Source organism: Cyrtonyx montezumae, unplaced genomic scaffold (assembly GCF_038088225.1).
Source record: "Cyrtonyx montezumae isolate F1298 unplaced genomic scaffold, pur_monq_1.0 scaffold_12, whole genome shotgun sequence".
In the NCBI taxonomy this organism is placed as follows: Eukaryota; Metazoa; Chordata; class Aves; order Galliformes; family Odontophoridae; genus Cyrtonyx; species Cyrtonyx montezumae.
In genome coordinates this window covers 14,670,525-14,694,708 of record NW_027071848.1, presented here as the reverse complement: position 1 = coordinate 14,694,708, position 24,184 = coordinate 14,670,525, and the positions used below count along the sequence as shown (strand labels likewise).

The following is a 24,184-nucleotide window of genomic DNA, read 5'->3' as shown; positions in this document are numbered from 1 at the left end:
GTTCAAGTTTTTTGCTATCCTTCATGGAAGAAACCTGTAATCACTGGTAGAAAACTAATTCACATAGCTGTGGAGCACAGAAGTTGCCCATCTGACCCAAGTGAGAACTGTAGGGTCATGTATGTGTTTACACATAGGCTAGGCAAGGAATACAAACCACAGCCCTTGGGCATTTTGCTTACTGTCTTGTCTATTACTTTCCTTAAAAGTGCAGTGCAGCAACTGGAACCTGTTCTGCTTTAGGGACAGTTTTATTACAGTTTGCACATCCTCAGAAACACTGTTAAATAAACTGGTACTGCAGAATATCCCTGGTACTGTGCAAAGCCAAAACATAACCCACCCCACATTTGGCTTTTCAATCTGTTTCTGCTTTTGGAATGCTGAAAGACAATTATTTTCTTACACATACACTAGCCTGAACACAGCTTTCCCTGCAGAACTTCACTTTCATTACATGTGTTTTTTTTTCTCTAAGGCTTTACTCAACTGTACTTACATCTATGAGATTATTTTCAAAATTAAATCAGCAGCATTTTAAATACACCAGGATACTGACTGTAGATGTTTAACTGTTCCCTGACACACTGATTAATGCAACATGAGTAGTATTGACATATTTCTCCATTTGCTTCACTGGAAATGTCAAAGAAGGTTTTAAGTTCTGTCCTTGTTTTTTATAAACATCAGTCTATGCATGATCATCCTAGTTATAACAGACCCTACAGTAAATTTCCTATTCTTCCTGATATGGCTGAAACACGTATTTCAGCTGAAATGAACTTACTAAATCCGCCATCCTTTATCCTAACACAGAAAAGGATACATGTCTGCTATTTGGCGAAGGACCTGGGCACTATTTCCAAGTATTGCATGGAGTTTCAGAAAACAATCTAAAGCTTCATCTACTCTGTTTAATTTCTTGTATGTTAAACCTAAAAAAAAAAAAAAAAAAGAAAGAAAAAAACAAACAAAAAAAACACCAACAAACACTCAAATATCAGTGCAATGAGAAAAAGATGGATTTAGCTCATTAATTAAGAGAACTGAAAATAAATTAGGGACATGGAAATCAATGGCAGTGTAACTGCCATGACACCAATGATCTCTATTACATGAATCATCCTTACAATTCTCTAATTCTTTCCTGCTATTATGATGTAAGGTGATAAAGGCAAGGAACACAAAGATAATTAAAGACCAAGAACATAAGTTATCTCACCTTTTGAACAAGATGAATGAGGAAAAGAGATGGTTTCCAGGAATGGAATGATAGTAATGGATTAATAGTGCTAAAATTAGTATATTTTGTAGATAGTAATATTTATATCAATTTGTATATACAAAGTGACTTACTACACCAACTAGTAATTACAGATGAGCTAACGCTTTATTTTTTGTATAAAAGATAGGAATTTAATATACTACTACAACATAGAATTATTGAATAAAGTAGTAACAATTAGTACACATTTATATACAAGAAAACAATAAAAGCCAGATCCTCAGAAACACTAGTATTACCTTTAGACAAAAGCTCAATCACAAAAGCATGTTTGGCTTACCAAGGTTATAAAGTGCTTCAGTGCAAGAGCAATCATTCCTGAGAGCTTCCTTATAAAATTCAGCTGCTTTTTCATGGTCTCCATTTGCAAAAACAGTATTTCCTTTGTTTGTTAGAGCTGCTGGGTTGTATCTATCAGAACTGACAGCTAAATCTGCATAGTTTGTTGCTTGTGCCAATTCATTCTCCTATATGAACAAAACCAAAGCTGTATTAGTCATTTCTCAGTCAATTTTCTTGTGGGTCTGGCTTGGCTTCTCATGGTTACTACAGTGGAATTTCAAAAGATTAAGGATGAAAAAAATAAGCATTATTTTCAGATTAAAGGATCTATTATGTATTTTAATAATTTCATTAAAAGTTCAGAGAAATTAGTACTTGAGACCTGTCCCCTGCCATTCTCTTCCATTCAGTCTGGAAGTTCTCATTGCTGCAACAAGGAAAACTTGTTTAAAACAAAAGACAAAAACAAACCCTCAAACCCTGCAATTCCATATGCAAGCATATATGACTAACCTACAGACTGCACACATCCCTGAAGTACAGACAGGGGCATTAGGAGACATGGTGTGAAATGGAGGTGGTGAACTTCAGCACAGATCATACTTTAGGTATACTTCTGCAGCCTGGACATCAAACTCACTGTTCCACCCAGCAGCAAGGGATATGCTCCAAACTACAGCCAGGGGATTGTGTGCCAGATTTGCTCTCTTTTAACATGCAGTTTCTTGCTGTTTGCATGGATTTAAATAAACACAACAATCGCTACAAAGGTACAGAAATCACTGCATCAGGTTTGGTTCTTAATTGGTTTTGCTGAAGCACACACTTACCAAATAATAAAGGAATGAAAGGTTTGTCGCAGCTGCACTCTTTACTCTGCTATCCTTTTTTTCAAACATTTTTAAAGTCTCCAACGCCTAGAAGAAATTCAGGAACTATTTAATTCCCAAACAGCAAAGCACTGAGAAAGTACACATTAAGCACTGAGAAAGAGACATGCAGGGGAGAAAACATGGAGGAGGGGAGGAGCTCCAGAAACCAGAAGAGCTCAAATACAGAGAAAGGAAGACTTAAACATACGTACTTGTGTGCATCCTTCTAAGTAATGGAAACTGAAAGACCTTACATAGTGACAGAAGTACTGTGACTCAGCTGAAATTTTGCTCTATATGATCTCTCATATTCCCTGCCACTTGTGCAAACTTGGACTGCTACGTTCTCCTTTATAACAATTCCTATCACTGACTGTATAAAAAGCAACCTACAATGCATGGTAGAAGGAAACTGAGCAAATCTGTTCTGAGTTTCCTGTTGCTCTGATGAAGGTGTTTTTTTAACTGCTATAATTTCAAAATGAGTCTCTTCTGTAGGCAAAGAAATTATGAAAACCTGCTCTTACCCATTGTAATGAAACCTATGAGACATTTGATTAAGAGCAAAAAGTGCATTTGACTTAAGACTTCATAAGAAAAGTGCACACACCATTAGGCAATAACAAAAGCTTAAACCTGGTAAGCTGTGGTATTAACCTATAGCCTCCACTGGCTATTTATATGCATGGTAAAAAAAAGATATAGCTAAAATCCTACCGTATGTTGGTAGACTGGTAACAGTTTTTGCCATGAGATCAGTTCAGCATAAAATCTGTCAGCAGAAACTGCTCTTAAGGCTCCACTGACTGCACTGACTCCATCTGCTTTAGTCGTAAGGACAACTTGGACAGCCAGGAAAGATAACAAAACTCAGGTGTCTTAATTTTGAAGTGAACTGCATTCATTGCAACTTCTGCAGCTTCATTAACTGCTCTCTCTCCCGTATTAAGTTACCCTACTGAGCAGCATCAGCATTATCATTGTGCTTGCATAAATTATTCCTACTGTTGCTGAAAAATGTTCTGTGGCCACGTAAGATGTTTTTGACAATATTAGAGTAAAAAAATAAAAAAGACATGAAAATTTACTATACCTGGTTAAAATCTCGTTGTCTCAAATAAGTAGTGGCTTTGTTTATCTCCAGGTCATTGGCTAACTCTACATATTGGGAAGCTTTTACCGCTTCAACACACCTGCAACAGAAATAAATCCAATATATAAAATGCATCTTTGCAAATGCCACTTTGAGGTACATACTCTTGCTGTCAATTCATTTTCCCAAAATAGTTCTTAGCTGTTCCTTTTTTTACAAAGGCAAACAGCTTTTCGTTTAAAAATACTTTAATACACACAATGTTTCCATAGTCTACCTCAATAACACTGCCTCTGCTTTCTTAAGTCAGTTGCCTAAATATCGTGTCATTTTCCAGCACTAACTGAACAATGTAATAGTGATTGCTTTCTGGAATCCCAAGATAATGTTGCACAGTAAGAACTCTAAGCAGTAAGTTAGTAAATCCGAAGTATTTTTATCCCTACTTTATTTTTGTAAGGAATATTCATCTGAAGAGAAGCACATTTAACATTCAGAGTACTCAAACTAGCATCTGGAAAATCGAGGTCAAAACGCTGGTTAAACTATATCTACAACTGCTTTACAGGACTTCAATACCTCAGTCTTGAAGAGGGAAGAGAATCTGCCCTGACATACACCCAACAGTCCCACACATCTTCCTGCTGACTCAGTTATCCAGAACAGGTATGAAAGACTACATTCTATTTAATGAAAAGTATTTTGTGGAATGCATGAAGGAAACCGAGCACCTGACAAACTCTGAAATAAATGAACTTTGTTAAGATTTCTTGAACAACAACAACAACAAACAACCACAAGCCACAAAGCAAACAAGCTGGCCTCACTAAGCATATGCTAAGTCGCAAAGCAACAAAATAATTTTCACAAGACTTAAGTGTTCTGCTAAGTCAGAATGCTAGAAGCATGGAAATGATTGAATTATGTGATATTAAATCATCAAACACCACCTTGTGGGCTCTGGCAGATAAAGCACATCTTTAGTGTGTGAGATTATTTCATTATTTCACATTAGTTACTTAATTAATGAACTAGAATTACAGGACATTCAATGTTTGAAAATACTCCTAATTGGAAAACAACTGGAAAAAGAAGTAAAATTTCCTTCTCCCATCAAACTTATTTCACAGAGTAATAGGGACTGGAAGAGATCACTGGAGATCATCCAGTCCATCACTCCCACTAATAATTTTTATGCTTTCTTCATTGAAAAAAAACTAAGCTGTAAAAAAAAATTGTTTCACATTATATATATACACACACTTAGACACATTAAGTTTACAAATGAATGCAAATAAACATTCCTAATAATATTGTGATCTCTATGTTCCATATAATGACAAGCCTTCATTGTTGTCCTCTAACTTAAAGATTCATTATCATTCTGTTCTGTACAGCATTTCTGCTGAGACTTTCCATAAGTTCTTGAATTTTCAAATTACACTGAATTTTACAGAGCCTTCTCCGTGCTCATGTACAGCAGATCAAAACGTACAATTAACAGCTGAGTTTCAGTGATGCAATAAACTTCTTTCTTAACACACTATTCTATGTCTTTTTTTTCTCCAGCACATTACAGAGTCAAACTGAGTACAGCCTGCACCCTACATGTGAGATGTGCAATAAACCGTGTTCTCCATAGTCTTTATGTTTCATAACCAATGCCAGACTGGCACACAGGTTAGACAAAAAGAAGCCTTGCTGAACTCTTACCAGTCATAGCCCACAGCAAAAGAAGTCTCAATTACTGGTGCAATCAGTTTAGCAGCTGTCATGATGTAATCCTCTGCCATGGATTTCCTAAGGTAAAATACACAAATGACACCAATAAAAAAAAAAAACCCAAACCAACACACAAACATATCACAGTTCAAAAATCGCATACACAAGAAGTAACTAAACCTTTTTCTCACCCTTCCCTGCACTCAGGAGACAATCTGACAATTCAATCTAACCAGTCCCCTGCTGCTACTACTACTACCACCTTGTATCTTGACAATGCTCTCAGTTTAAGCTTTCCTTTCCCTGCACACTGTAGTCTCATTAAACAAAACAAAACAAAAACACAAAGCTGCAAGCTTTAAGCAACACAACCCACCAAATCTGAGGTGGATGGCTTATTTATAATATTTTCAGAAACAAAAACTTGCAGTCAAGGAGGAACAGCCTCCGCTCTTACCTCTCACGTTCTATTTCTCTTAAACTGTCATTTTTGATGGCTTCGATCAGTAGATTTGTGTGTGGATCATCCTGGATGGGGACAAAAACTGTAAATACTTACACCAGTATACATGCATTTTAATTTGACTGTAAGCATAAATGTATGCAATTACATAATCTATAGCGTCAGTTATTTACTTTTCACATTTCAAAAGCTGAATTCAGTTTCGAGCAGTCTTAATGCTAACTATGAAATCTCAAGTTTGATATTACATCTACTTTCGTCCCATTTCAGTGCTCAGGCATGTGGGTCATGGCTCACATTACAGTTGTTGATAGGTGTAGTCAGTGTCCCATGTATCAGACTGGGAAGGATGACTGAGAAGCTTGCATCGGCATACCACAGTGAGAATTCTCACGTTTAAAAATAAGAACATGCTTAAGCATTTGCTGAAAGGTAGTGGTACGCAGCAGATGGAGGAACTGCAGTACCTTGTCTTTACAATAGTTCACACAATCATCTTATGGTTTTCCTCACACTTGTACATTCCTATTAGTTCAGACAGAAATACACAGAGGTGAGGTGCACAAGCACTCGTTTCTCACTTGCTAGGGACAGATCAAAGATTTGGACAAAATAAAGAACAGAACTTCATCAATTCTTCCTCTGGCTATTCATAACAAAATAACAAACTTGGAATGATCATCAAAATTATACTAGCCTATCTTTACAAAGAACACCTAGAATCTAGAGCTTTTCTTCCAAGATCTTACATAGTCTTCAATTGACCCTGCAAACATTTAGTGATCCCTACTGACACATAATTGCCAATATGAGAAATTGTTACCAACTATATAATAAACAAATATGTGAAAGAAACTTAAGAAATTGCATACATATATATTAGATATATTATTGATACATGTTTCATACAGTAAATTTTATTTGCTTATGCTCAGTACTACAAAGCAACAACTGTATTTGAGCTGCAAATAGTCTGAAGACTAATTATATCCCTGATCTTTAGGGCTGAAAAAGAAGCTAAGCAACATTAAAGAAGTGATTGCTAAGAGAATATAAAGTGCTTGTCTTAATCTTTCTATAGGCAATCCTTCTAAAAGGACCCTAAACATATTATTACTTTTTCCTATCTATCATGAACAGCTGTTTTCATGCTAAAAAGGAAGTTCAGTTTCCAACAAATTCTATGATAGCTAGAATAAATATCTCAACACTTCACCAAAACCTTTCCTCTGCTAAACAGGCAACAGCATAACTAGTTTTATTAGCATTTATATAACTCACTTATTTGCTTCTTCTGTTTCAACTTACAATTTATTAAAATGTTAAGTAAATGAAGGATGCAAAGCAATGAGTGAGCCTAAGTCAGCCCAGATGAATTTCAATAAAACCCTTCAGGCAATTTTGTGGAATGGATTTTAAGTAGACTGTATTATTTGAGGAAAAAAAATTTTGAATATTCTCAACAACCTCTTACTTTTCTGAGCAGTACTGCCATGCTAAATTCATCTCAGTAAAAAAAATGTTACTTTAGAGATGTATATACACATCAGTTCACATAGTTGTCATAGTCCCAAGCATTCAATATCTCCCCCCTCCTGATTTACCACATCAAAACATGGCTTATTTTGTTCAAACTTACATTTGGTGAAATGTATTTGTCATCATAATCCACTTCCAAGGGAACTGCAATCAGTTTTTGGAATGCTTTTTTCATTTGTTCACTGTCTCCAACAGCAAAATAACATACGATCAGGTTGAAGCCTGCCTTCAGGTTTGGGGACATGCTCATTATATATTCAAATGAAGAAATGGCATCCATGTACTGGCCAGTTTTAATAAATGCAACTCCAATGTTTTGCATTATTTTAATCCTAAGCAAAGAAATCAGAGCTAGGTTACATTTTTATTAACTATCATGCTGTACTCCAAACTTTTATTTCAGAACCATGCTTAACAGCATAAGCTTACCTCATCTCTTTGTGGACACTAGGAATCTGGTCTAGAGCCATGCGGTAGAACTTGATAGCTTTAGAGTAGTTCCGTTGTTTTAAATATATATTTCCCATATTGACCTTCAGTCTGCCTATCATGAGAAGTGAACAAGTTACACCTTTTACAGCAATTTTTAAAACTATTTCTAAGGGAAACGAGTACAACTTCCAGGTAACTTCACCCAGAAGGAGATAGAATAATAGCAAAACCTAAAAAAGACTATCAACTAAGACATGTATCTCATTTTGATTGTGAACTGAGGGATAAGCTAGAGATTTTTGATGGCGTTCTCCAGGAAGGCAGCTGTGAACAAGCACCTCAGAGAAAGACACAGTGGAACCAGCACGAAGTCTCAAGGATGTGCAAAATGCTGGAGGAAGATTTCAGAAGGGGCAGGCTCAGTCAAGAGAAAAAAATTAATATCAGAGTAGACTACACTGTGTGTTCCATGAGGAAGTGATGTATTTCTCTCTATGCTTAGCTTATAGAAAAGACTTCATGAGTTGAAGGAGTGTTAACCACACTAAATGATACCAAGCCAAACAGTCTGAGTATCCACCATTCATTCTGGTACACAGGAGAGCTGAGATCTCTAAGTCAACGCATGCAGATGAGGTCCTGATTTGGAATGCATGACTACCAGTTTTAATTCATTTTGGTATGTAATCTACCTCCATTGCTGAACATCTTATTCTTCACTATAACTTGGTAAGTATTCAGTGCTTCTGTATACATTTCGTTAGCAGCATACTGACTGGCCAGATTGAAAAGAACCTATAGAAAAATAGAATTATAGGTACAGTTGAAATAAAAATATTCATTTCCTGTAACAACATTGAACTTATAGTAGATACTTTCAGTCAAATTTTACCTAATAAGTGTGGCTTTTGCCAGTTTTAAGATTCCCATCTTTAATTTCTTTAAGATAATACTCAGAAACGGTGTAATTTATGGCTCCCAATATGTGGGAAACAGTCCTGCTCAGTTTAAGAAGAGAATGCTTTGAACTGCTGTTTCAAAGATGAAGTTCTGTTGGTGTCAGGTAAAATCCCCCCCAATATTTAACTCAGCTTTACTGCAAAATAAGCGATTAAATCTGCCTAACTTGATGCATTTATCATTTTTTCTCTACAGCAAGTCAGAATTCTAATATAACTATCCTTTCTCATGTAATGCATTCCCTGATACTTTATGGTTCAAGATAAGGGCAATGCTTAATCCTGTTTTCTTCTCCTTTATATTCACACATTACATTTCCTAGCCTACTTATTTTTGAAGTATGGAGCTTACGTTTGCTATATTTTGATATGCACTTTTTTAATGTGATAGGTAGCTACAATGTCCCTGGGTGTCCTTCACTTTACATCGACTGTGATGGATTCCTCATCCCTGAAGGCATTTTAAGATATGTGTGGATGTGGCACTACAGGATATGGTTCAGCAATAGGACTTGGTAGGTCAGGTTGATAGTTGGATTTCATTACCTTGTAGGTCTTTTCCAATTTAATGATTCTATGATTACAACACACACATAGCAAACAATGAAACATCATTAGCTACCAACATATTTTACTAATTGAAGATTTCTAAGTACTTACTGAGTAGGTGAGATCTAAGTTGATGCTTTCTGGAGTAGCACTTTGTTCACGTTGTCTCACTAATACTCTTTCCTTTCTTCCAGCTTCTTTTGCTTTTTCCAGTGCCTTAAATTAAAAATTGAAATTTAGTAATGCCTCAAATCTTACTACAAAAAAACATTCAAAACAACTATGAAAATAATACACTCATGTCCCTTTTCTTTAGACACACAAGTGTACACAGTGATTGAACAGCAGCACTACAACCCACAGAAATGTGTTAATTAGCAATAAGCAGACACCGTTACCTAAGTGAACTTAGTTGCAATACTTTTACAGTAGTTACACAGTACATATTTATTTACACAAATATATACATTATGCTCCATAACCACAAGCATAGAAATGTTGTACTTGCATGAATCATAGAAACTGCATATAAATTAAGGGTGACAAAAATGACTAAGGAACTGAAACATCTCTCCTATAAGGACAGGCTGAGAGAGGTGGGACTGTTCAGTCTAGAGAAGAGGAGGCTCGGTGGGGATCCCATCAATGTCCATAAATACCAGAAGAGGTGGTGCCAAGAGGATGAAGGCTCTGCTGCTGAGTGGTGCCTAGTGCCTGGGCAAGATGCAACAGGCACAAACTGGAATACAGAAGACTCCTTCTGAATACTAGGAAGCACTTCTATACTCTGTTTGTGATGGAGCACTGGCACAGACTGCTCAGAGGCAGTAAAGACTCCTCCTCAGAAATCTTCCAAAGCCTTCTGGACTTGGCCCTGGGCACCCTGCTCTAGGTGTCCCTGTTTGAGCACAAGTTGGACCAAGTGACCTCAAGAGGTCCCTGTAAGCCTCAGTTATCCTATGATTCAAGACAAAGAGCACTTCTTAGCTGGTCCAAACTGTAGCTACTACTGCCTTCACATTCAGACAGCTGAGGCAAGATTAACCGTATTTAAGACCTGCTTTGGAGAATGGCCTAGACCAAAACTGTAACAGTAAATATGTTAACCTGAGCTCAGGTTATGGGTTGATTCACAAATAAAGACATCATGTACATTAAAGAGCATCATTTTCCTGAGCAGCAGTAGAGCACAGAACTTTTGCAGTCTGTCATGAAACTTGCAGCTCTCAGTCTTCTCAAATGAACATGAGAATCTGATCAGACAAAAAAACCTTTTGGCCCAGGATTGATATTAGATGACATAAAGCAGCTCAGAAAGATGCTTTATTTATCTTGCACTCTAGCTGTACCTCCACAAATTGCCTTCCTACACTTTGCACCTTGTGTTTCAAAGTGTGTTTCCAAAAGAAAAAATAAATCCAGAATAAATACCAATTTCAAGTCTCCACAGCTGTTGGCAATACAACTTTCTTCAACCAGTTCATTCACTTTTTTTTCTAACTGCCTAATCTTCTCTTCTGAGCTAAAATAAAAACAACAAAAAATGATTGACTAACATTAGTAATATACTAGTAAATGCTTAAGCTTCAATGCAGTACATTCTCAGTGAAACAAAACAATGATACATCAATTGTCACTACTGTTTTTTCCATCAAAGACAATCTAACGCGAAACTATGTCCAAAGAACTTCCAAAGATATTACATTCATACACACAGAGACCTAAGTTAACAAATTCTCTTATGAAAAAGATACAGGCATGTAAAATTCACACACACGATTTGTTGAGCTGAAATAATTACAGTACAAACAGATGAACTGGTGAAACTTTCAAATCTAACATCTAGTGAAACAAAGTATTGTATTAGAAGCAATTAATTGAAATTCATTTGCACAGAGAACTTTAAAGTACAGCTTGCATATGCAGATTTTGCTTTAAAGTTCTTATTTGTCGATATTAATTTTTTTCATTTAAACAAATAAACATTTCAGTAGGATTCCCTACTTCTAAATGCATTTAAGAAATACAAGTTTTGTGAAAAAGCTCACCAACACTCACTGAGACTGCAGAACTTTCACAACTTCAGTTCTAACTCAAGTGTTGAGGTCAGGGAGAGAGAGCAGTTAACAGGGAGAAAGAGCAGTCAAACTCCTGCCAATCTGTGTGAATCATGGCATTCCTTGCCTGTGATACACTCTTTCAGAACCCTCTGCAATCCTATTCAGTATCACAGCATTCATGTGGCAACATCCAGGTGCAGGCTGCTAGACTACAGCTGGAATCCAAAATCTCTGAAAGCAGACTTTCCTTCCAGTCAGTGCAACTACCCTGGAGAATCAGGTAACCATGCACATAAATTTTTGTGGCACTATTCCATTTTTGTGGCACTGCTCCACAGAGATAAGTTCAGCCTCTTGAGGCTTTATAACTGCATGTATATTTCTAAGCTCTGCTGTCAGCTGCTCTTTGTTACTGTTAATGCTTTGAAATTAGAGCAAAACTGAACAAACCTGTCTGGATTCTTCATTTCCAGAGGTGGAGCAGGACCTCTTCCTTGGCCAAGAGGATCAAATAAAGACCCTGCAACATTGAGAGTGCTGAAAATTTCAGAGTACTGAAAACTTTTAAATAACATTTTCCTCTGATAGCAGGTCATTTCTACAAACTCTACCTCTCATGGCTGCCTTAGTGTAACCTGCAGCTTGCACTGCTGTCATTGGTCGAGCAACCCCATCCTTAAATAAAAAGGAAGAGATATTAAGACATATCATAGACAGTACAGGCAACAGTTATATACTAAGAAACCTTTAGGTGCAAAAGGCAGTTGTTAGCACATCAGTAAATGGAGTATTTTTAAACTGTTTTTATTGACCTGCCTCACTACCATGGCACTGCCTTATTTTCTGGACTTTAGGTTGGATGTGGGCACCATTTCTATGTGGACTCTACTTGGCTTGCTCAGATACTGTGGACAGTGTCTGGCTGGTGATGCTCCTGCATTGCTCACCGGGTGATTTCCCCCTGGGATCTTGGCTTCCCTTCCCTTAGGGAACTGCCCCATTCCCAACGCTTCCTAGTATCTCCTGTGTCCCAGCAGGGTGGATGCAAGGGAATAAACTGGCAACTCTCCTTCTCTTTTATCTAAGCCAGTAAGTTTAAGGATGGTATGGTAAGTCATTGGTATGTTGCAGCAGATTCTTATTAGAGTATAAATACTTAAGAAAAATGAAAAACAGAATCTACCTTTCTTCCTTTTTCTAAGAGAAATTATCAGAAAGTGTTATAAACAAATACAGTGACACTGTTTCCAACCATATATAACGAAACATACTCAACCAAACCATTACACTTACTGTGCCATGTTTTCAAAAAGGTAAAAACAAATGTAATCACTTATATTCTTATTTCAAATAACTACTTAATATTTGCATTCAACCCATACACTTCACAGAAAAATACCACTGTTCTGAGTCAATATAAAATGTCAAGTATTGAAACTTTTACCTGCATTGCTCCTGTCATTGGTCTTCCCATGGACGAAGTTAAAGTTGCCTTTGACTACAAAAATAAGTAACTTGTTTGAAACTAGCATCATTCACAAAGCATTAGAAGCCTATGAAGGCTATGCATACATATTTTTTTCAACATTTAAGTTTTAAGAGACTCACAGAAGTTCTTAGCAAAACTGCCATTTACATTATTAATGTAGAATATACTTGAGCCTGGCAGACTTGAAGATGTGGAGCACTTCAGTTAGCAGAAATTCCCAATACTGTTTTTAAGAAAATGTAAATTGTATAAAGGCAAGACAGCAGTACTATCCATTGTCAGAATATTGAAATGACATTTAATCATTACAATTTATGTATTTTTAAGTCCTGAACAAGTAATTCATGTAAAATTCTACAGTAAAGTTCTGAGTACAACTGATACAACACTAGAAACTATAATTTGCCTGCTTTATCTATTTTATTACACTCTGGACATCCTCCCACAACCATTTTCACTGTAAACGGTGAAAGATTTTTTTGCACTTAAAATTTCTCACCAAAATTCAGTTAAGTCATTTACAGATCATAGTTAAGCCACATACAGATCATTTTACAATAAACACAGATAAACTTTGAAACTGCTAGTGGGTATCTTTTCCATTAGCTGACATGCCACAAACTGTCCTTTTGAATTACTGTTAAAAGTGTAAAAGAAAAAATAGATGAAATAGTAGTAAATGCTAAAGGCAATAGAAATACACAAAAAGAAAAAGGATCAGGCCATGAAAAATCATTCCCCTAATTTCCACCCACAAGGTCTACGTTAACTGTTTTATCCACTACCCATCACATATAATCACTTCCTTTTCCTTTTTTCCCCCTTCCTGCTGAGGCTGTATTTGCACAGCAAGGATTGTCGTGCAGAAGTGAATCTGCACAGTAAAACAGGCAGTACCATAGACTGGACAGCACTTCAGAGGCTTCTAATTCTGTGGGGGACAACTGATCCATTTCTGGCTGCAGCCTGCTAGCCCTGCTTTCAGACAGCATCATTTCATTTAGTTGCACTGGAAAGAACCTATTTCGTACATTCCAAGATCAGGATTAAATGAGAAACTTAATTTGTGGGCAATTTCTTTTTTTTGTAGATACCTAATTTTTGTTAAATAAACAGTAAAATAAACACCTACCCCAAATGCAGTATCCAGAGGTCTTGAAGTTGCAGTACCAGGAATTTTGGCTGTCACCTGGGTGGGAAAAACATATATGAAAAAAAAAAATGCAGTGAACAACTCAATGAGTTAATTTTGAATCTTTTTATATAGCAAATTGGTGGAAATAATGTTTCAATTGTTAAACAAACGCTTACAGTTGTAGATTCTGACAAATAACAAAAATTCATTCACTCCAAGTGAACTGAATCAAGCTTAACTCCAAGTGAACTGAATCAAGACTACACTATTTTTTTCTTAAGTTTTCATACTATGTATATACAATTTTCTGTTGTTTGTATTAGTGGAGAGAAAGATAAGAGATGCAATCTCTGCTGTGTAGTGGAGCTAAAATTAGAGCTAGGATGCTAGAGAACCTCTCCACTACAGTAATACCCACAGAATCCAAAGGCAGGAACTGGGAGAACAAAGAACTGCTTGCTGTAGAAGATCAAAACCACCTAAGGAACAAACACACACAAGTCCATGAGGTGCATCAGATCACCTTAAAGGAACTGGTGGATTGAGCTGCTAAGCCACTCTCCATCATATTTGAAAAGCTGTGGTGACCCGACAGTTTTCACTGTCTGGAAAAGGGAATAAAGGAGGACTCAGGCAACCAGGTTTATAAATATCTGAGGTGTGGGAGACAAAGTGGTGAGGCCAGACTCTTTCAGAAGTGTGTAGAGACAGCACAAGGGAAAACGCACAAGAACTTCTTTACGGTGAGGGTGACGGAGCACTGGCACAGGCTGCCCGGGCGGGTTGTGGAGTTTCCTTCCCTGGAGATATTCAAGACCCGCCTGGATGCCTACCTGTGTGACCTGGTGTAGGGAGCCTGCTTTGGCAGGGGGGTTGGACTCGATGATCTCAAGGTCCCTTCCAACCCCTATGATTCTATGAACTACAGACCACCCAGTCTAACTTCAGTGCCTGATAAGAACACAGCACATCTCCTTGGAAACTATGCTAGGGCACATGAAAAACAGGTGGTTGGTGACAGGAGATATGGTTTCACTAAGGGCAAATCACATCTCACAAATCCAGTGGCCTTCTATGACAGCCACTGGCAGATAAGAACAACTGATGTAATCTACCTAGACTTGTGCAAAGCATTTGATGCCATCTGGCAGAACATTGCTGTTTCTAAAAGAGACACACAGATTTTATGGGTGGACCACTTAGCAGGTAAGGAATTGACTGGATGGTCCCACTCAGAGCTGTGGTTAACAGCTCAGCGTCCAGACAGATATCCATGAAGCATGGTGTACCTCTGTGTTGTAATGAGTACTATTTGAGATTATGTGCACTCTCAGCAATTTTATGGATTACACCAGGCTGTGTAGTGCAGTCAGTGTATGGAAGGCAAGGGATGCCATCCAGAAGTGCCTGAACAGACTGAAGAGGCAGGCTTGTGTGAGTTCCATACAGTTCAACAAGACCAAGCATAAGATCCTGCATCCAGGCTGGGACAATTCCAATTACATACAGACTGGGAGAAGAATTTATGGAGAAGGACTTGGGAGTACTGGTAGATGAAAAAGTGAACATGAGGTGGCAATGCATGCTTGCAGCCTGGAAAATCATTTGTATCCTGGGCTACGTTAAAAGAAGCGTAGTCAGCAGAGTATGGGAGGTGACTGTCCCCTTCTATTCTGCTCTCATGTGTTCCCACCTGCAGTACTACAACAAGGTCTGAGGCCTCCAGTCTAAGCATGGACCTGTTGCAGTGAGTCCAGAGGAGGTCATGAGGATGATGAGAGGGCTGGAGTACCTCTCCTGTGAGGAGGGACTGAGCAAGCTGAGGGTGTTCAGTCCAGAGAAGGCTTTAGGGAGACCTTATAGTAACCTTCCAGTACCTAACAGAGTGGTACCTAAAGAAGGAGAGAGACGCTTTACTGGGGACTGTAAGGACAAGACAAGGCAAAATGACTTTAAACTGAAAGAAGGTAGATTTAGACTAAAGGTAATCCAACTCTTTCAATAAGAGAGTGGTGAGGAACTGGACCACGCTGCCCACAGAAGTTGTAGATGTACGAGCCTTGAAAGCATTCAAGACAAAGCTGGATGGGGGTTTGGGAAACCCAGTCTAGTGGAAGTTATCCCTACCCATTGCAGGGCAGGGGTGGAATAAGGTATTTAAAGGCCCTTCCAAACCATTCTATGCTATCTATATTTTTAAATGTACTTACAGGGGGTCTTCTACCATGACTTGTTCTTGCTGCTTGCTGAAAAGCTATATCGTTTTCTAATTCCTGTAAAGAATAAAATAAAAACTTTAAATCACAACATCCAAAGGCACAGTCCCAGAACACTATGACTACTGAAAGCAGATGTGTAAAAAGTTATTCTTCTTCCAAAAATACTAAAACTGGAACTGAATGACAGATTTTACTGACAATAGGTAATGATTGCAGCTGATCTATCTTCCTGGGTATTTCAGATTAAGAAATGTAAAAATCAATTATTCCTTTAAAAAATACGTAACACTGAGAAGCAGAGACTAAGTGATGAAGTATAACATGACTTCTGTCCTTATTATTAGCACTATTTCTGAATTTTAACTGACATTAATGTCTGTCACACACATTAAAATATCTATTTCAGCTCACATTAAAATTCTCGTGGACTCTGGTATTGGGATTTCACATAAGATAGCAAAAAAGTCTCATGACACTAGCCCTACTTCAGGCATGTTTGTAGGACTTGGACCAAAGGAGACCCCTCCCATACTGCCTTCTATTCCTCCAGTTTCACTACATCAGGTTTCCAGTAATGGGTCTCCAGGATTATTTTGCTACCCCAGGTGTTCTGCAAGTTGAGCAGAGACCTAGAGTGGGGTACCCCATTTCATTCCCTTCAGTTGTAGGGCATTAAGAAATCAGTGACCTATTGATTAGTATCAGAAAACTTGCTGCTGCACACTGAGAGCACGATGATGAAAGGGAATATAGCCTTCATATAATTAGGATTTCCTGATCTTTATAGCATATTAGACTTGTTACGAGATGCATAAAAACATTTTCTTGGAACAGATAAACTATCAGAAAAAGAAATATTTAAAGAGACCCTGGTGAAGCTTTGTGTTTCATGCAAAACACAGAACATTCCATCTCAAAGCATCCTCGCACGTTACCACACTTTGTGTTTTTATCCTGTTCTTAAATATTGGTTCTCTGGACAGAGAGAGCAGGAAAGAGCACACATTTTTACCTCTGTGTCAAAAGTGGGGTTATAATCATTGTAGCCAGAGTAAAGATCGTCTTCATCTTCCTCAGGAGCAAGGTGCACGTTCTGCATCATTTCTCCTCAGAACACTAACGTGACAAACGCGTTGTTAGCAGACGCTTCAGCACGTAACCCCCCGCCCCTCGTGAGGGGGACGCGCTCACGTCCGGCGCAGGCCGACCCCTCCCGCGGAGCCGCGCACCTGCCCGAGGGCTGCTGGGTTCCGCCCGCAGCACCCCACCGCGGAACCGCTCCTTTCGGCGGCGTTCCTCAGCCGCGCCGCGTGCAGAGCGCGGCAAGACGGCAGGAGAAGGGCGGCAGTGGGCTCAGGGCATCACCGCGAGCTGTCGGTAACCACCCCCGCTCCCCCTGCTCCGCCAGGCCCACCGACGTTGTCCAAGGGGCCGGGAGAGGACGCGGGCCGCTAATACGCCGCGCCCCGTTGCTACGAGACGTACGGGGCGGAACCACAGCCCAACGAGGATCCGAGCATGCGCGAGAACCTGGCGCATGCGCAGAGCCGCCACCGAAGCACAGCCGCTGCGTAGGCGCTGCGCCTTGGGAGGGGGCGTTCCCGCCGAAATGGCGGTGCAAAGGGCGGGTGGCAGTTTTGCTGGGGGGGGGAGGTTAGGGCGACGCGTCCTGTGTGGCTGCTCTGCTCATGTCGTGCTGTTATTCGTTTTGGGGATAAAAACATACCAGCTCTTACCTTGTTTTCACAAAGTGTACAGCAATAAAGATATTCTATCTAGAGTGTGTAGCTGACCATCTTTTTGACTGGAAACTGTGCTGAATTCCTGTGGGCAGATTTTGACGGGGATTACTGTTGATCACTGAGCTAAACTTGAACTAAATTTCAATTCCTTGCTTGTTCAAGGATTTGCTTTGACCTCATCCTGCAACAACTTAATGCATACTCTTAATTTCCTGAGTTAGACTGTACCTATTTCCAAGATAGGAATCTGTGAAGTAATAAGAAGATGCATCATACAATGGACATACAAGCAAGTTTTGTTTACCCTTGTACTTTCCTCAGCTTCTGGAAGAGAACACAAAACCACTGAGAGTGATGATGGTCTCAGCAGACAGCTTTCCTTTAGCCCATGGGATAACTAAATGGAAACAAGATCTCTTATCTGCTGGATATTGCTTTCCTGTACCTGGAATCACAGAACTGTAGGGGTTGGAAGGGACCTCTGCCCACAGCAAATCCTTGGACTCTGGAGACAGGAGGGATCTATTGCTCCATGGGAAACAAGGCAGACTGAAGACCCCTCAAAATGACTAAAATGTTTGGGTTTTTTTTTTTTTTTTTTTTTTTTTGAGAGAAAACGGTTTCTGAGGTCAACTGTTGGCAGCCCCTCCTGCTGGCTGACGCTAGTGTGCATAAGGAAACTGTAAACCACTACACAGTACGCAGTCAGTCAGAGTATCCTATTTGTGATCAAGGTTTGTGAACATTACACAATGTTGGGGCTTTCTGCTGCTCACCTTTCAGCCTCAAAGTCCTTTCAGGAGAGATAAGGCACAAAGGGTATCAGTGAAAGTTCTTTCTACTCCAGCTCCCAACACGAGAAACAAAGATAACATCAAGTAGTATTAATACATTATCACTTCTTGCACTAACTTGTTCATGTTCCATGCATGAACCACCTTGACACCGAAACTTAAGACGTGAGACCTTTGAACATGAGAATCTTTATACCTAGCATTTCTGGAATACAAATATTTTTGCTGAATAATAGATACTATATGGGAAAAAAATCAGGTGAATTACTTGACACAAATAACAAACTTATGCATAAAAAAATCCATACATTTGTAGTCCCTATTTTCTGCCTTTGACCCCTCATATAAAACTGAGCCTATGGTTTTTAGATTTTCTGATTGTCTTCTGACACAGACTGAGCAGCAGGTACACACTGTGGCAGGAGTCCTAGCTCTGCTGCTTAGCTTGTCCATCTCAGGGATCTGGGCATACTGATGCTCAGCATATTGTGGTATTTCAGCCCACTTCTTTAGGGCACTAGAGAGGAGGGACAATGCTGAGGAGTTGGTGCATCTATCTTGTAAATGGAATAGTGCCAGGACATAACTGGAATCTGACCATGACCATATTAAGCTTCCTCTAAAACAGTGTGTACACATTCAAACCAGCTGTTGAAAGATGTTCCTGGCCTCTATTAATTCCCAGTCCATACTGAGAACTGTCGTGAGAATAATAATTAGCTAACACTGTAACAGGGTATGTTAACAGCAATGACAGTTGGCTCCAGCACCAGAGTGAGCTCCGAGGTCAAGAGCACTTCCTAGCTCAGCTCCTTTTCTCCCTCAGCCCATGCATAACAACTTGAGGGTCTTAACAGGCTTTGTTTACACTTCTAAAAACTGTATCAATCAATCAATCTTTATTTATTTGTTTGTATTTTGAATGTGTAAGTAGACCTTAACGCATGAAGATTTAACACAAAACCTCAAAGTTTCAGGGTCCTCGGAAGATAACACCCTTTGCAGTTTTTGGCTAAATCCTGAGGGTGACTTGGGTTGTGCAGCTGATGCCCTCAAATGCAGCAAGCAGCCCAAACAACATTGTATGCTGTGAATTCCAGATCAATTTAAGCGGAGTGATTACTAAATGAAGTTGTCCAGTTCTTTTTCCACCTTCAGATTTTCATCCATGCCCCAGATGTCCTCTACCTTGCATCATGTTAGCTGTTTGTGCAATTAAAGTGAACTGCAAATCTGATATATATATGTATTTTTGCTGCTGTTGTTCAGTTACATTTCAAGACCTGAAGTACGTGAACAAATTAATTCATTGAAAATTTAAGGAGATCACAAAGATGTACTTCCAGTGAAGGTTTCCTTAGCATAGAAACTAAGTTAAAGAAGCTTTTTGTCTCTTGCAGGAAACTTAAAGGTCAGCTTTATAGCTGTGAACACTGAATTGCCACGCACAAATGTAGGCATATGCTGCATTAAGAGAATTAGAAAATAAATCTTTTGAGCTAATCTTGGTGCAGTGATGAGTATAAGGATCAGAAAGTTTTCAAATTTATATTCTCCATGAGGAAGCAATTAGGTAAACTGTTTGAATAGTTTTAATACAGGTATTTGAAAATAGTTCTAAAGGGGAAAATATTCATTGTAATTCCACTCTATGCATCAGTTTACTATGTAATCTCTTTGCTAAAGCAAATGAATTTATGTTCAGGTTGAAAACAGGATCAATGGAAGAACCTCATAATGTCCATGTTGTGAACACTACGTATATTGTAGTTAGGGTTTAAAAGACACCTACATCAGGAAAACTATCTTGTTGATGAGTATTTCTACCATTCATGAATACCATTCTATCTAGCTTTTCTAAATTATGTGTTTGTATAGTTTTTTGCTGTGAGCTTTCTCATCCCTACAGATGGTTTAAGAATCAGCACTTTCGTATTATTTGTAATAAATGCATCAGACCATTTACACTGTAAACAGCCACCTAGGATAATTGCTCAAATTGCTAGCAGTAATCAAAATTAGAGTTTCAATTCAGCATAATTTTAAAACACTTTAGTTATAATTACTCTGAAAGCCATTATTTAGAACTTTGCAGGTTAGAAACTAAGTTATTAAAAGAAAATTTAAGCACATTTTATTTCCTGAGACATTACTATCATAGCAGAAACGTACCATAATCAATTACAAAAGAAACGTACTTTCTGATTCTGCTGGTGAACAAGTAACACATTAAAACAACCTAATACTTAACAAGGATGAACTGTGGCTCTGTTTTCATCCCTTGCCAAAAGTTCAGACTAGGACACTCTGTATTTGAGACACGTGATTTCTTTTTTTCTTGTACATGGACTCATACTCCCATCTTTACTACATTCCAACCCATCCAGCTCCCAGCAAGCACTGGCAACACCCTTCCTGTTTTTTTCCCAGACCTTCTTATAATGCCCTGCTCCTCCCCTACACTAATCCCACCTCCCCTCCACAGCCAATAGCGGCTTTCACCTCCTATATGAGGTGCTTGAGCATGCTCAATACAGATTAAAAACATGGAGGAGGCAACTTTGGAGCTCCCAACGTGTTAAGTCATATCAGCTCCTACTGCTGTTGGACTACAAAAACAAATGTAGAGGATGGTGAGTCTATACTTGCTCTACTTGGGCTTCTCCTCCTGCCAATATAAGCCTTGCTTTTCAGCCCCTAACAGAACCTATAACTTTTCACCATTTCTTTGTTATGGGTTTTTGATGCCTCTGGGCCACAGGTGTCTTCTGTCCTTCCCATGCAAGCTGCAGCAGAGGGAAGAGAATTGCTATTCTAAATTTTGGAGGCTCCAAGTACTAGACCTAAAAATTATTTTGCTGTTACACAAAAGTTAAACTAATGTTGTTGTTTTCTAACCACATTGTCTTTCCTTTACATATACTTCTTATAACTTAATTCTATTTTGTTTTCTTGTAAATCTCTCTTCTATCTATTAATGCGTTGGCAGTTTGGGCTCATTAGTGCATCTGGCTCTCAAAACCAATGGGAAATAAGGCTGTTGTTATGCCCTAATAAAATAACTATTGTATAGTTATGTGGCACTGTCACTGCTACACTGATGGTAATAGAACAGTTCAGATTTCATTCCCATAGACCTCTTGTTTTGGTCACCAACAGAATTTATAGGCCATATAACTGTTCTCAAACTCCTGCAGTAACTCCTCCTAACTTGTTTGATTGTGGTCTTAATTGACCTATATCACAGAATCATAGGGGGTTGAAGGGATCTCTAGAGATCATCACATCCAACCCCTTGCTAAAGCAGGTTCCCTACAGTAGGTCGCAAAGGAAAGTGTCCACACAGGTTTTGAGTATCTTCAGAGGAAAAGACGAAGAAGACTCCACAGCCACTCTAAGCAGCCTGTTCCAGTACACTGTCACCTGAAAATAACTTTTTCCTCATGTTTGTATAGAACTTCCTGTCTTACAGTTTGTGACCTTTGCCCCTTGTCCTGTTGTTGGGTGCTACTGAAAAGAGCCTAGCTCCCTCCACTTGACATCTGCCCTTTAAGCACTGATAAGATTCCCTTTCAATCTTCTTAGGGCTGAACAGCCTCAGGTCTTTCAACCTTTTTCCCTAAGGGAGATGCTTCAGGTTCCTCATCATCTTTGTGGCCTTCTGCTGGGTGAACTCTCCAAAAGTTCTCTGTCTTACTTGAACTGAGGCTTACTTGAACTGAGGAGCCCAGAACAGGACGCAGTACACCAGATGTGGCTTCAAAAGGGCTGAGTAGAGAGGCAGGATCACATCCATCGACCTGCTGGCTGTGCTCTTTTTAATGTGCCTCGGGAAACCATTAGCCTTCTTGGCTACAAGGGCACACTGCTGACTCACGGTCAGCTTGTTGTCCACCAGGACTCATGTCCTTCTCCACAGGGCTGCTTATCATCTTGTCTGTCACCAAGTATTGTTTTTGTCTCTCAAAGACTAGTCATTCTTAAGGCAACTTCAGGTATAAAAATGCATCTCAGTATGTTAATGTATATTGAAATAATCTAAGTACTTCCAAGTGGGAGTGATAAGGATCTTGTTCTCAAAACTATGTTTCCAAAGTCCAAAATACATCTCTTTTATCAGGGAACTTTTTTTTTCTTTAAGTAAAAACTTGTGTACACAACGTAACTATACAAAGTTTCAATTACACTTTGTCCAGACAAAGTTCTTTGTAATATGTGACAAGTCATGCAATTTCAAGTTAGTCTTCAAAGGGGTAATTGCTATAATAGAATAATGCCTCTGAGCCATAAACTGGCAAGGCCAGGTTTCCTGCATGTTGCTGCCCCACTTCCTACAATCATCAGGACCAGTGCCCTCCACTTGGCTCCTCCATTTCCCACCTACAGGTAGCTGCCATGTTACAGATGCAGTGTTGAGGTACTGAGTTCAGAGGGAGAGTAGTTTGGTTTTCTTTCTATCTGCTGTCCCATGGGTGGTCATCACCTTTAGGAATTCATACTTCTGAGGTACCTGCCTCCTTGTTCAGTGTGGCTGGAATTAATGAAGTGCTAATGAGGGGGATGAATATTGAAAATGATTATGCAATTGTTTATTTTTTCCTTGGAAACAAGAAGAAATGACAGTCAAATTGATTCACTGACTTTAAGTAATTATGAAATGCTTATTCTGGGGGTAAAAAAGTTATTTTCAACATGATTTGGGTCTCAGCTATGTTAAGAATACAGATCTTTGGTAGCAAGTTAACACTTACAATCTTATTTCTTTCCAGGAATATCCAGCGTAATTACAGAGCAATATACAGATGAACGTCAACTACAGAGAATTTGACTAAATGGGTAATGCAGCACTCCAGCAGAAATTATAGCACTGTCAATTATGTTGAGATTGTAAAGTCACATTCTTTCAGAATATAGAAAAGTTCTTATGCAAGAAACAAGGTCAACAAAAATGCGTGATCAGAATTCAAGTTCTTTTTTTCAAACGATCACGGTGCCTTCCTAATAAATAAATAAAGCGTGGAGTTAGCCTTACATTTGCACGTCACCTTGGAATCCAGTGCTTTCTGCAGCCCAGCATGATGGGAAGGGGTTGTTGCTCCCTTGGAGAAGGCTGCAGATCCTGAGGCCGTGACTCTCACAGCTGTTTGAGTTTCAGTGGGAGCTGATGCAGAACCTGAACACCTCTGAAGCCGTGGCCCTGATACTTTTCACCATTATGGTAACACTGAGCAAAGCGTTGGCCGTGGTATATCACACTTGCTCGGAGGAAGGCCGGGCAGGATTCATCCTGGCAAAAGCTACTCTCGTCCTGCAGGTGAGGCCCCCGTCTGCTGCCTCACGTAGGCTACTACGGATAACTGTCCGGGCAGGACCGCTCTCACGACGCGAAGGAATACGTCGTGGGCACGCTCCCTCGGGCCGCCCTGTGCCGCGGCTCAGGGCAGACTCCCTCCCGTCGGAGGAGCGAGGGTGAGCGGGCTCGAGGAGCGGCCGCTGAGGGGCGCGGCCAATGGCAGCGCTCGTAGCAGGAGCCAATGGGGGCGGCCGTG

General features: G+C 39.3%; 1 protein-coding gene across 2 annotated transcripts in view; it reads right to left on the bottom strand.

The window, feature by feature from the left end:
• Positions 1 to 17,282, bottom strand: part of IFT88 (intraflagellar transport 88) — a 38,968-nt gene extending 21,686 nt beyond the window's left edge. For both annotated transcript variants that reach the window (XM_065730100.1, XM_065730099.1), the window contains exons 1-17: positions 17,112 to 17,282; positions 16,091 to 16,153; positions 13,878 to 13,934; positions 12,701 to 12,754; positions 11,868 to 11,931; positions 11,707 to 11,776; positions 10,628 to 10,718; positions 9,308 to 9,412; positions 8,381 to 8,483; positions 7,686 to 7,800; positions 7,357 to 7,588; positions 5,712 to 5,782; positions 5,246 to 5,332; positions 3,533 to 3,632; positions 2,398 to 2,484; positions 1,566 to 1,752; positions 827 to 935 (exon numbers count right to left, since the gene is read on the bottom strand). In XM_065730100.1, coding sequence (XP_065586172.1) covers positions 827 to 935; positions 1,566 to 1,752; positions 2,398 to 2,484; positions 3,533 to 3,632; positions 5,246 to 5,332; positions 5,712 to 5,782; positions 7,357 to 7,588; positions 7,686 to 7,800; positions 8,381 to 8,483; positions 9,308 to 9,412; positions 10,628 to 10,718; positions 11,707 to 11,776; positions 11,868 to 11,931; positions 12,701 to 12,754; positions 13,878 to 13,934; positions 16,091 to 16,153; positions 17,112 to 17,201 — 1,685 coding nt within the window. In that variant the 5' untranslated portion in view covers positions 17,202 to 17,282. The remainder of the gene's footprint in view (positions 1 to 826; positions 936 to 1,565; positions 1,753 to 2,397; positions 2,485 to 3,532; positions 3,633 to 5,245; positions 5,333 to 5,711; positions 5,783 to 7,356; positions 7,589 to 7,685; positions 7,801 to 8,380; positions 8,484 to 9,307; positions 9,413 to 10,627; positions 10,719 to 11,706; positions 11,777 to 11,867; positions 11,932 to 12,700; positions 12,755 to 13,877; positions 13,935 to 16,090; positions 16,154 to 17,111) is intronic.
• Between the last annotated feature and the right edge of the window lie 6,902 nt (positions 17,283 to 24,184).